Source organism: Dryobates pubescens, chromosome 11 (assembly GCF_014839835.1).
Source record: "Dryobates pubescens isolate bDryPub1 chromosome 11, bDryPub1.pri, whole genome shotgun sequence".
Classification (NCBI taxonomy): Eukaryota; Metazoa; Chordata; class Aves; order Piciformes; family Picidae; genus Dryobates; species Dryobates pubescens.
Window position 1 is genome coordinate 31644124 of NC_071622.1, and position 12577 is coordinate 31656700.

General features: G+C 50.5%; 1 protein-coding gene across 1 annotated transcript in view; it reads left to right on the plus strand.

Moving 5' to 3' along the window:
- Window positions 1–1611: 1611 nt before the first annotated feature.
- The window catches only part of PLPP3 (phospholipid phosphatase 3), a 65195-nt gene continuing 54229 nt past the window's right edge, over window positions 1612–12577 (plus strand). Inside the window, exon 1 of the mRNA XM_054165134.1 lies at window positions 1612–1932. Coding sequence (XP_054021109.1) covers window positions 1794–1932 — 139 coding nt within the window. The 5' untranslated portion in view covers window positions 1612–1793. The remainder of the gene's footprint in view (window positions 1933–12577) is intronic.

The following is a 12577-nucleotide window of genomic DNA, read 5'->3' on the forward strand; positions in this document are numbered from 1 at the left end:
GTCACTGTGCTTTCTTCCTCCCAGGTTGGCCCCAATATGCCCAGGTATGTGTCTAAACAGATTCCAGGAGAACCTGCCCTTGCCAAGGCGGAATCTCTAGTGCTTGGGTTATAGTCTGCAGCCACAGGGGCAGTGTATCCTTGCTGGGGGGTGTGTGTGTCCTACCTGTCCTCCCTCCCTGCCCACCCTCCTCTGCAGGCAGGGAAACACCAGGGACCCAGCAACATGAGTGCCTCAGCACAGAATTTGGCCTGGTGGTGGTTTGCCAGCACACAGACGGAAGGCTGAGGTCAGATACAAGACCGAAAAAGAGAAGCAAAGTGGTTAGATGCTGTCCTGAGCAGTTTCCTTTGGTACCACACATGCTTCCCACCACCTGCACCCCGGCTGCCCTGCTCAGAGCTGCTAGCATCACCATCCCACCAGCCTGGGTTCCTGGGAAACCTTTTGTTTAATTCCTTGGTGACCTTTAATTAGACCAAAGGAGCGATTAACCAACATAATAATCCCTCAGCCAACTCCAAATGCTTTTGTTACGCTCACTTTAAGAAGGTGGCATTGCTGGGGCAGGAGGGCAAAGCTGCTACGGTTTGGCAGGTGGGTGGCACGGCCATAGAGCAAGAAGGGCAGGGTCCAGTCCTGCCTTGGTGGCCCCACTGGGGTCTGTGGGTACCACGCACACTGCGTCCCCTCAAAGAGGATCTGTTTCAGCACATGGAGCAGAGCTGGAGGGCTGCAAGAAAAAGAAAAGAAAAACAAAACAAAACCCCACAAAAAACCAGGAGAAAAATATTCCAAAAGTTATTTGTTGCTGTTTTTTTTTTCCCTCTTTCACACCGTTAGCACCTCTCCGGCGTCCTCCAGCCTGGTTGTTTTCGTTCCCCCTCCCTTTCGCATTGCGCTCCCCGCTCTGCTTCGTGAACGCTAGAGGCTCCCTCCTCCGCCTCCTCCTCCTCCTCCGCCTTCTCCTCCTCCTGGGCTGCGAAAAACTTTTAGTTCCTGACTTTTTTTTTTTTTTTTTTTAAACTTCCCTCAGGAAAAAAATGTGGAGTTAATTATCTATGTAAAATGTCAGATGCAGGAAAGGGGCTGTGCTTACTTGGATATCCCATCCGAGGCGAAGTGACCGATTTTTTTTTTCCTCCCCCCCTTCTTTTTTTTTTTTTCCTAAGGGGTGGAAAGGGCCTCGCGAAATAAAAGTGCAGAAACAAGCCGGTGGCTCCCAGAGCGGCCGGGGCGGGCTCGGCGGGAGCCCCCAACGCAGAGCAGCGCAGCGCAGCGCGGAACCCAGCACCGAACCCACCGCGGATCCCACCTGCCTCCGGGAGTCAGCATCGCCCCGGCTCCTCGCTCCGCACCTTTTCCCCCCCACCGCGTACTGAGATCTTGATACTTATAGACCTATATTTTTTATTATTGTTATTTTGATTATTTTTTTTTTTAAATCCCTTCCCCCGACTTCTCCTCCAGGACTTTTTTTTCCACCGCCTTGGGACACCCGCAAACTTCTCCCTCGCTCCCCCCTTCCCTCCCGCCCCTCCTTTGCTGGTGGTTTTGTGCTTGTTTTGGTTTGGGTTTTGCTGCTTCTTTTTTGCCTGTTTTTTTTTTTTTTTTTTTTTCCTCCCCTCCTCTGGAAGACCCGCCTGTTTTTTCGCCTCCCGTGCCCCACCGGAGAGGCCGGGAGCGGCTCCGGCAGCACCTCCCCGGCGCACCGCGTGTGTGAGCCCGGCGGCTCGGCTCGGTTCAGCGCGGCCCGGCTCGGCACGGCACGGCTCGGGCGCTCGCCCCCGATAATGCAGAGCTACAAGTACGATAAGGCGATCCCGCCGGAGAGCAAGAATGGGGGCAGCCCGGCGCTGAACAACAACCCGGCCAAGAGCAGCAGCAAGAAAGCCCTGCTCATCTGCCTCGACTTCCTCTGCCTCGTCATGGGTGAGCTCCGCGACCCTCCGCGCATACCCCCGGCCCCCGGCCTCCAACTTTGGGAAAGTTTGGTGGAGGCAGGGAGGGCGAGCGGGTAGAACTCGGCCGTGTCCCGGCCGCGCCGTTTCCCCAAACAAAAGCGGGGCGCGGAGCGGGGCCGCCGGCCGAGGCGAGCCGGGGAGTGGGGAGCGAGTCCCGCCGGGGTCACGCAGCCCTTTCGGGGAGGGAGCGGGGACGGCTGCCCGCCAGCGGAGTTCGGCACAGCACCCCCCTCACCCCTCGATTCACCGATTAGTAGTAGTTTTGTTTTACGTGTTTATCGCTTTCCGGCATTGCCACGGCCTGACCCGGCTGTGGTGGTGTGGTTGGGGGCACACACGCACACACACGGAGCCCGTCCGCCGTCGGGACGCAGGGGGCACTGTGGGCTCGGGGATGCGCCCCCGGAGGTGCCCCTTCCCCAGGCCGGGCCCCGCACCCCGCCGGCCGGCCAGCCAGCCAGCCAGGGCTAGCTCCAGGTGGAGGTAGTGCTCTACGGCTGCAGCCAGCAGCCAGTTGGGCGCCCTGAGATGTCTGCTCCTCGGGGAAAAGTGATAAAACAGCCACCCCTCTTACTTTGCTCGGAGGTCTCCTTTATCTGTCTGTCTGCCCTTCTCCGCTTCTTGCACCCAGCGCAGGCATCTCGCTTAAAGTCCCTCCGTTCAAAGCTCGCTTTGAAGTGCTCCGTAGGCATCTCCCTAGTCACTGGCAGAAGTCTTGGGTTTGCTGGCCCGTCGGGGCTGTTGGAAATGCTATTACGGCATGTAAGGAAACTTGTCAACAGCCTGTCTCCGAAAGCTTTTTCGCATGCCAAAACATCAACCGTCCTATTGTGGCTGCGATGCTAAATATTTTAATTGACACGACACACGGGCAGGGGAAATCAACTGGCTTCCAACAAAGAGATTAATAACGCTACAGCACATGAGTTTAATACTCCAGACACCACAGCCTTTAAAACAATTGTTTCTGCTTAGCGCCCCCCCCCCCTTTTTTTTTAAAAGACTGTCAGTTTGATTTTATTTTTATTTTTTTAATGTAGTTTGTTGATCATCTGGTGTCTATTACGAGGCACTAATCCGTTAAGAAGGAGAGGCATGGTTTTTTCTTGCTATTCCCACAAGAATAAAGGCCAGCACAGAAAGCTTCATCTTCTGGTATCTTTTTTTTGAAGGGGGGGGGGAATGCTTGATATTCCCGTGTATGAAACGAGGAAAAGGAGAAACGCGACCTGCTTGACTTACCTCACTTAGTTAAACCCAGAAAGTTGGATTCCTAGTAAAAACAACTCCTAGGAGTTGTAAACTTTTTGTATTTACCCAAGTTTTCTTAACTTCAGGCGTTCCCTGGCCCTCAGTAAGTGTTTTGTTTTTCTTTTGCCTGGCTAAAGAGGTTTTCTTCCCCTTCCCTAGGCCTAGGGGTCCTAAATGAAAAAGGCAATTAGGTGACATGTGGTGTTCCACTTGTGATAGTTTGGGTAAACAGAACTTAGCAAGCATCACTAGAAGGTATTGTTAGCTGGGAGTAACATGAGCCAGCAGAGAGCTGTGATTGTTGCTTTGTTCCATGTTACTACAGGTGGAAATCAGAAAGTAAACACCAGAGTTGTGGAGGTTTTGGTCATCCTTTTTTGTTGTTTTGTGGTGTTGGTGTGGTTGTTGTTGTTTTTTGTTTGTATGGGTTTTGTTTGCTTGTCTTTTAACTATGAGGATCGTTTAAAAGCAAGATCCTGAATTCAACAGCTGAAGGACAGTTTAGATCTAGCTCAACCCCAGCAGGCAAAGAACATGGGTGGGACATGGTGAAGAAGGTGATGAGGGCCTGGAGAATAAATTTTAAGAGCAACTGAAAGAGCTTGGGCTGCTTAGTTTGAAAAAGAGGAGGCTGAGGGGAGATATCATTGCTGTCTAGAACTACCTGAAAGGACATTGTGGAGAGGCTGATGCTGGTCTCTTCTCACGGGTAATTAGTGATAGAACAAGAGGGAACAGCCCCAAGCCATGACTGGGTAAGTTCAGACTGGACATTAAGAAATTTTTTTTCAGAGCAAGAGTGGTCAGGGATTGGAATGTGCTGCCCGGGGAGGTGGTGGACTCCCCAAGCCTGGATGTGTTTAAAGGTGGTTTGGATGTGGTGCCCTGGGACCTGGTTTGGGGGTGAACCTTGTAGAGTAGGGTTCTGGGTTGGACTTGGTGATCCTGAAGGTCTCTTTTCAACCTGAATGTTTCTGTGATAGGATGGATTCCCTGTGCTGTGTGTTTGGGGATGGGCTTTTTTCCAACGTATTTTTTCAAATACACCCAGACCTGCTGGTGGATGACTGGGCAAGGAGATGCTGTGCAAGCCAGCTGCCCTACTCACAGGAGGCTTGGCTTGCTCTTCTTGCTGCCTTTCGCTAGGGAGAACTATGAGCTTATAGTTTCCAAGCACCTGATCCCTATTTTCATCCTTCCAGAGCTTGTAAAAAACCCTCCCAACACTTTGAAGGTGGGGGGGACAGCTAAAAAGGTGCTGTAGCTGAAGCCTGTAAGAGAAAGTTGGACAGATACAACTTGATGGCTGTTGACACATTCAGTACAAAAGGAAAAAGTCCTGGGTCCTATGGAAGACAACCAGAAGCAGAATGGGGTGAGATGATAGTTTTACTGTAGAGGGACTCACCAGAGGTCTTCTGGTGGTGCGTGTGGGTACATGGCCAGTAGCTTCCAGTACGGTTAAAACGGAGTTACACCTCTGGAGTGGCTGCCCAAAGACATCCAGAGCAGCAGAAGGCTTCCTCTCGTTCGAGGACCACTTTTTGGGGAGTATTTAAACCGGTCCTTTGATTTGCAGGGGTCTGCGACGGCCACGTTGGCCTCTGCTGCGGGTACTGCCCTAATTCTGAGCTGGATTGGGATTTTAGGGGAGGAAAATGAAAAGGAAAAAACTCTGGATTGAATGGCTTCTCAGAAATGACACAGCTTCAGCTCTGTGTGAGGTGGTAGATGTGTACAAACCCTTCTTTGTTTACATACAAATTTAAACAAATTGCTCAGAAGACAATTATCCTGAACATCTAAGAAAGTCAGAATAAGGAAGGCAGAGCTATCAGGAGCTTTTCCTGTAGCTTTCATATGGGGTGAGTCGTTGAGAAGATCCACTTCTGTCTTTCATCCTTAAGTACAACGGATTACCTTGATAGTAAATGCATAAGGGGGAGATTTGTATCTTTGCTCCTTGAGGACCTTCAAGCCGTTTGCAGAAGTGCCTTGCTGGTGGAGTAGGTCGGATGGAGATCCCCCCCCCGCTGAACCCAAACTCCCTCATTTCTCCTGCATTTCCAACTTGTGTTGGGGCTGGCAGGGAGCTGAATATTTTGGAATGTCCCACTCCTCTAATGAGTGCACTTGGCACTGGCAAATCTCTGGTTTCTTGCATGAACAAAAGGTTTCATTACCGACACTGTGAACTTCCCAGAAACTTCATGTCGGTGCTTAACTCTGTGAAAGAGGCAGAAAAGAACTGAGTGTGCATTTATTTAAAGCAGGTCATCTGAGGGGGTGGGGAAAATAACTTTCTCCATCTGCTTCCTCCTCTCAGGAGGGTTCTGTTTAGAGAATTAGGAGATGCTTCCTGAAATTGTTAGGGCCTACAGGCTTGATTGGTAGGGTGGAAGAGTCCCTGCTGCCCCATCCCTGTCTAGCTGGTGTCAAGACATCTGAAAATGTGATTGAGGAGCTGAGCTGGGGGAGGTGAAGTTGGCTTCACAGTGTCTTTGCATTGTGGAGCTGTGTGGAAGCTCTACAAGCAGTAAAGTAAGAGATGTGATGGGAGGACCTCCTCCCACCTTCATCTAATCATCCTCAGCCCAGTCACAGCTCCATTCTTATTCCAGGAGCACCTTGTACCTGCTGTCTGGAGCAGAGAGTTGTTTACTGGTGGGGGCTGGTGTGACCTGGTGTCACTGGCTGGGGCAGGTCCCATGGGGCAGCTTTCCTTGTTGCTGGGGGGGGGGGTGCTGTCCAGATACACCTCTGCGTGGAGCTGCTGCAACCAGCCTCCACTTTTCTGCAGGAGATGTGGGCCAGCTGGGAAAAGCCTCCTGCACTGACCCTGAAGGTGGGATGGTTTGGTGCCTGGCTCCACAGATGTAGCACCTAGACTTAAGCACAGTCCTCTCAGACCTGCTTTTTCTTCCCTTGGAAGAGACTTCTTGTGCTCAGCAAGCCCTGAGTGGCCACCTGCCCTCAGAAGAGGGGAAGGCTGTGTCAGCGAGGGTGATAGGGCAGATGAGGGTCTTCAGTAGCTTGTATTTGTGCAGCTTGTGCAGGTAGAACAGCATCCAGAAAGTCCTTTTCATGCTATAAAGTGGAGGGGTTTCACCTGTGGCCTAGGCTGGTGGAAATTTGGTTTATGGGAGCATATGTTTCAGGCTGTCAAGATGTGAACTGCACCTAATTTGCTGCCCTTTCTTATTTTCTGTCTCTAATTTAATTTTCCCTCTCCTGTCAATCCTGATTAGTCTGCACAACACAAGTTTTACTGCCTGTGGGAGGTTTGGAAGCAACAGATGGATGGGGCCTCTTACAACCTTGCTATCTCTGCAGCCTGCTCACCAATTTGACATCTCCTCTTCTGGAGGGAACTCGATGCTGAAATGAACTTTGAAAGTAAATATTTGCACTAGCAGGACCTTGACATGTTTATGTAAGTGGGGACATAATCTTGTAATTTGGGCTAACAGTTTAGATTACTCTTAACTTTCCTCTTCTGGATAGCAAATTGTGTCGGCATCCAGCTTTCAGAAACAACAACACACCAAAAAAAGGATTTGAGCTCTGCTGGTGTCTGGGCTCTCTGTCATGAAAATTGGCCCAAACAGGGCTGGGATTGTCATTTAAGTGCAAAGAGTGGGAGGAATTAAAGATGAGGGATGAGGTTAGAGTCATTTGGATGCCATAAAGTTGAATTTGATGAGCTAAGCAACTTGACTTTGTTTGTTGGGGCTTTTTTTTTGTGTTTGGGTTTTCTTTCATTTTTAAGACTACCCTGCTGTGCAAAGCTCACTTGTCATATAGGTACCACCTTTCTGCATGCTCCTGAGGAAGCTGCTGAGCCAACTGTTTGCTTTCAGCAAAGGATCTGACTGCACTAAAGCAACCAGGCAGTCCCAGCACCTTGCTGTTGTCTTCTCCGTGCTGCGTCGTCTTTGTCTTGGGGAGGAGGACTGAGTCCATACCACACGCGAGAAGCTGTGTGGGTGGAGAGCTGTCATCATGTTTTGAGCATCCCTAGATGGGGTTTGGTTGTTAATGTTTATGTATCACTTATTTTAATACCTGTAGGATCTCTTGGCAGCAGCGAGCTCTCTATGAGGCAGCAGGGTCTGTCTTGGGGATGGCTGGCCTAGAAATAGTTTAGCAAAGGCAGGTTTGCAGAGGTGGTGGCAGCTTGGCATGGGGTTGGGTGGTTGTGCTCCAGCATAATCTGGGACTAAAGGAGCTTTTTTGAGCCTTGATAAGCTTCTTATTAAACCAACAGTCTCTAATCATGATACCCATCTGGAGTTTCACTCTTCTCTTGAGAGGCCAAAGGAGCCAAAGATGTCTGGAAGAAAAGACAGGAGAGAGAGATATTTTGGAGGCATTTAGAATCATAGAATTGTTAGGGTTGGAAGGCACCTCAAGGATCATCTAGTTCCAACCACCCTGCCATGGGCAGGGACACCTCACACTACAGCAAGTTTCTCACAGCCACATCCAGCCTGGCCTTCAAAACCTCCAGGGATTAGGCTTCTACCACCTCCCTGGGCAACCTGTGCCAGTGTCTCACCACCCTCATGAGGAAGAACTTCCTAACATCCAATCTCAATCTACCCACTTCTAGTCTGTTCAAGTTTTGCTCCATTCCTCCCAGTCCTGTCACTCCCTGACATCCTACAAAGTCCCTCCCCAGCTTTCTTGTAGCCCCCTTCAAATACTGGAAGGCCACAATAAGGTCTCCTTGGAGCCTTCTCTTCTCTGACTGAACACCCACAACGCTATTAGTCTGTCCTCATAGCAGAGGAGCTCCAGCCCTCTGATCATCCTCGTGGCCCTTCTCTGGACACCTTCCAGCACCTCCAGGTCCTTCCTGTAATAGAGGCTCCAGAACTGGACACAGTACTCCAGGTGGGGTCTCAGAATCGCCTCCCTCAACCTGCTGGCCACACTTCTCTTGATGCAGCCCAGGATCTGGTTGGTTTTCTGGGCTGCAGGTGCACACTGCTGGCTCATATTGAGCTTCTCACCGTGCCCCACCGCCCCGAACCCCAAGTCCTTTTCTTCAGGGCTGCTTTCAAGCCAGTCCTTTTAAAATACAACTTTATGAAAACTAGGAGGGGAAAAAACAAACAAACAACTATCAAGAGCAGGTCATTAGTGACAATTAGTCTGGAGGTGTTAATTGCAGAACAAGGAAATGGTGTAGCTATGGCAGGCTGAGTCCTTGGGGGGGTATAAACCTACTGCCTTTCTCCAGCCGGTGGAATTTGGCCAGCCTGAAGATGTGTCTCCAGGAAAGCAGAATTACATGAGGTGCTTCATGGCCAGAAGTGCTTTGAATCCTGTGTACCTGCTGCTGAGACAGGCAGGAGGTGGGATCACAATTACAGCAGATGACACTTTTTTTCCTTCTGTTTTTTTTAATTATCTGTTTGTAGTGAGCACGGAAGAGAACATAAACATTGCTGCCAGATCAAACAGCTTATTTTTATACCCTTTTAAATCTCCACTTAGTATGCATGCCTTTCTTAGGCTGCTTTGGTCTCAACTTTGTTTGTCTAGGTACAGGCTGCTGGTACATCCTCCAGATGCATGGTGCCTCCTGTGTGCTGCCTGGAGATGGTTTGCATACCACAGCTGGGGAACCTGCACAGCACGGGCACAGCCTTGCAAACCCAAGCTCTTCTTTAGGACCTGCTTGGGAGATGGGAAGGGAGTTTGCATGCCTCCATCTCTGCCTGAAAGGGCTTAAAAAAGAGGAGAGGGCAAAGCCTGAGCCCTGCTGCGTAGCTTGTTCTGGTGGAGCAGACTCCATCCTCTGTTTCATTAGTACAATGCTCCTGCTTCATCCATGGCAATCCAGAAGGGACCCTTGTGGTTGCCCGGTCTGCCTGTGCCTTAAACAAGGGCATGTCTGTTGTAGGCAGCATGGGGGGAAAGGCAGCAGCCTTTAAACCTTCCTCTCCCAGCTTCTCCTAGCTCTGTGCATCCCTGGGGTGGAGGTCAGCAAGGAAAACCCCCCTCCCCAGATGCAGCGTTCCCTCCTGCGCAGCTGGATGCCAGTTGGGGGGGGTTAGTTCAAGTGCTGTCATATTACTGATTATTTTTGTTCTGGCTTCTGCAGTTGTGTTGTGGTTTATGGGGTTGGTTTTTGGTAAGTTAGATATCACAGAATAGAGGGGACCTCTGCAGGTCATCCAGTCCAACCCCTCTGGCAGAGCAGGATTACCTAGAGTAGGTCACACGACATGGTGTCCAGGTGGGTTTTGAATGTCTCCAGAGAAGGAGACTCCACCACCTCTCTGGGCAGCCTGTTCCAGGGCTGTGCCACCTCTCAAAGTAAAGACTTTTTTTCCTTATGTTTATGTGGAACCTCCTGTGTTCCAGTTATTGCCTCTTGTCCTGTCACTGGACGCCACTGAGAAGGGCCTGGCTCCATACTTAAAACAAAACCAAACAAGGCTTGGAAATGAGAGTCAAGTGAATGGCAAAACCTCAAAAAAGAGGTGCATTAAAGCAATTCAGTATTTATTCTGCAATTGTAAAGTCCAAGGTCAATTTTCTGCCTGTGCTTTGGTATGACTGTTTTTCACTGCCTGGTGTGGCAGAGCTGTGGGACCTCTGGTATGGCAGAAGCTAAAGCAGCCTCTGAGCTTCCCCCTGGGCTAAGATGGTGCTTCAGGCTAAAACCACTGCATGTGAAGGGGTCCTGCCAGCACCCAGCCTGTGGTCTGGCTCTGCAGATACCTTGGCTGGTGGAGTTCTCACCAAAAGTTGGGAAGAGGCTGCCCTGTCTGTCTCATCTCCTTGTTGGATCAGTGTAGCCCCATTCTCAGAAGGGTGTTTATATCCCTTTCAATACCACCCCACCTGTCCCCATTTTGTGCTCTCCTACGACATCTACCTTGGAGAATCATAGAATGTTAGAGGCTGGAAGGGACGTCTAAAACTCATCCAGTCCAACCCCCCTGCCATAGCAGGATCACCTAGACCACATCACACTGGAACGCATCCAAGCAGGTCTTGAATATCTCCAGAGAGGGAGACTCCACAACCCCCATGAGCAACTTGTTCCAGAAGCACTACCTGCTCCACAATTTTAGCAGGTGGAAAGTCCCTTAGCTCAGATCAGGTGTCTGCATAGAGGGTTGTGTTGGAGCAGCTGTTGGGAACATAGGCTCAAGAATCCCTTCTTGCCTTTCAGCTGCACGCGATGGCTTAGCTGTCACAGTCGGATCACCAGCAGCAGAAGCTGCTTCTCAAGTTAGGTCTGAGGAGGCAGAATGTCACCAATTTGAATTTGAGGAGCCTCCCTACAGCTTTTGACAGAAGCCACTGGAAAACTTCCCTTTTAAGCATAAAGTTCATGACCAAGGCAATGTATTAACAAGGTGGAAAATGAGGTTTGTCCTGGTGGCTAAGTATCAGAAATTCCTATAAGCTCCATCCTTTCAAGCTGGTCACGTCAGTGGGCTTGTTTTTCACATGGGCTGGATGATTTGAAGACAAGAGGGCTGAAAACTGACTCCCTGCATCAAGTGAATGTTATAAGGAGAACATGTAATTTAACTCCAGAGCTTCTGATGCTCTGCAAATGCCTGCGCTCTTTGTGCCCTGTGTTGTGGTTCCAGTGTTGCCCGTAGCTCACACCCTTAGCTGAGCTTGTCTTATCTCAGCACATGGTGCCCTCAGTCAGGAGCTACAGGGCTTAGGCTGGGGCTGCCAGACAAAGCTCAGATGAAGCTGCAGTTGGTCTGCCACTGCTGGTGACGCTCAGCAGAGGGCTTTCATAACGGACACTCAGCAGGGAGCTTTCACAAGTTTTTAGTACTTTCCTGCGATTTTTTATTTGGCCTGTTGCCCCAAAAGACATGAAAGATGTGTTGACCACAGTATAGAAGAGCTTGGGAGATCCCTCTAAGCCTTTCTGGTTCATAGAATGGTTTAGACTGGAAGAGACCATCTAGTTCCAGCTTCCCTGCCATGGGCAGGGACGCCTTCCACTAGCCCATGTTGCTCAAGACCTCATCCAGCCTGGCTTTGAACACCTTCTGGGAGGGGGCATCCATGACCTTTGTGGGTAACTGATACATCACTTGATGCAGCCTACAGTGCCTGAGAGACACAGCAAACTGAGGCTGGATTGGCATTGATGGGCTAACCCAGACCTTGCCCTGAATGAATGCTGAAGGTAGCTGTGGCACAGAGGTGTCCCTCACTGCTTTGGGAGTTCACAGGTGGCAGGTTATACTCATGGAACCATAGAATCAGCCAGGTTGAAAAGACCTCAGAGATCAAGTCCAACCTATTACCTAATACCTCATGACAACTAAACCATGGCTCGAAGTGCCACATCCAATCCTTTTTTGAGCACCTCCAGGGACAGAGACTCCATCACCTCCCTGGGCAGCACATTCCAATGGCCAATTACTCTTTCTGGGAAGAACTTTCTCCTCACCTCCAGCCTAAACTTCCCCTGGCACAGCTTGAGACGGTGTCCTCTTGTTCTGTTGCTGGCTGCCTGAGAGACCAACCCCCACCTGTCTACAGCCTCCTTTCAGGCAGTTGTAGAGAGCAATAAGGTCTCCCCTGAGCATCCTCCAGGCTAAACAACCCCAGCTCCCTCAGCCTCTCCCCATAGGGCTTGTGCTTGGAGCCACTTCACTTTTGCTGGCTAGAGGAGCTGAGAGCAGTGTGGTTCTTCCTTCGTGGGTTTAAACAGGAGAAGTGAAAGTCACTGGTTAGTGGTTTTGGGCAGTCATCCCTCTTGAACCAAACGATGCTCCCTTGGAGAGCTCTCTCCTCCCAGAGCAGGGTCAGACTTGTAGCCTGGTGCTGTGCAAAGAAAGCCACAAGCTGTGCAGCGTCTTGCTTGGCTGTACTGCCAGTCAGTGAGATCTTGGAACCATTTTGGAACGTTTTTATAGCAGTGCCCTCGTGTCTGATTGTGCATGGTCTGGAGACTGCCTGCAGAAATTGTCAGCATGGCTGTTAACATTAAATGGCCCAGGTGGCCAAGAAGGCCAACGGCATCCTGGCCAGTATCAGGAGTAGTGTGTCCAGCAGGAGCAGGGAAGTCATTGTGCTCTGTACTCAGCACTGGTTAGGCCACACCTTGAGTCCTGTGTCCAGTTCTGGGTCCCTCCATTCAAGAAAGATGTTGAGATGCTGGAATGTGTCCAGAAAAGGGCAACAAAGCTGGGGAGGGGCCTGGAGCACAGCCCTGTGAGGAGAGACTGCGCGAGCTGGTGTTGTTTATCCTGGAGAGGAGGAGGCTCAGAGGAGACCTTCTTGCTGTCTACCACTACCTGAAAGGAGGTTGTAGCCAGGTGGGGGCTGGTCTCTTCTGCCAGGCAACTAGCACCAGAACAAGA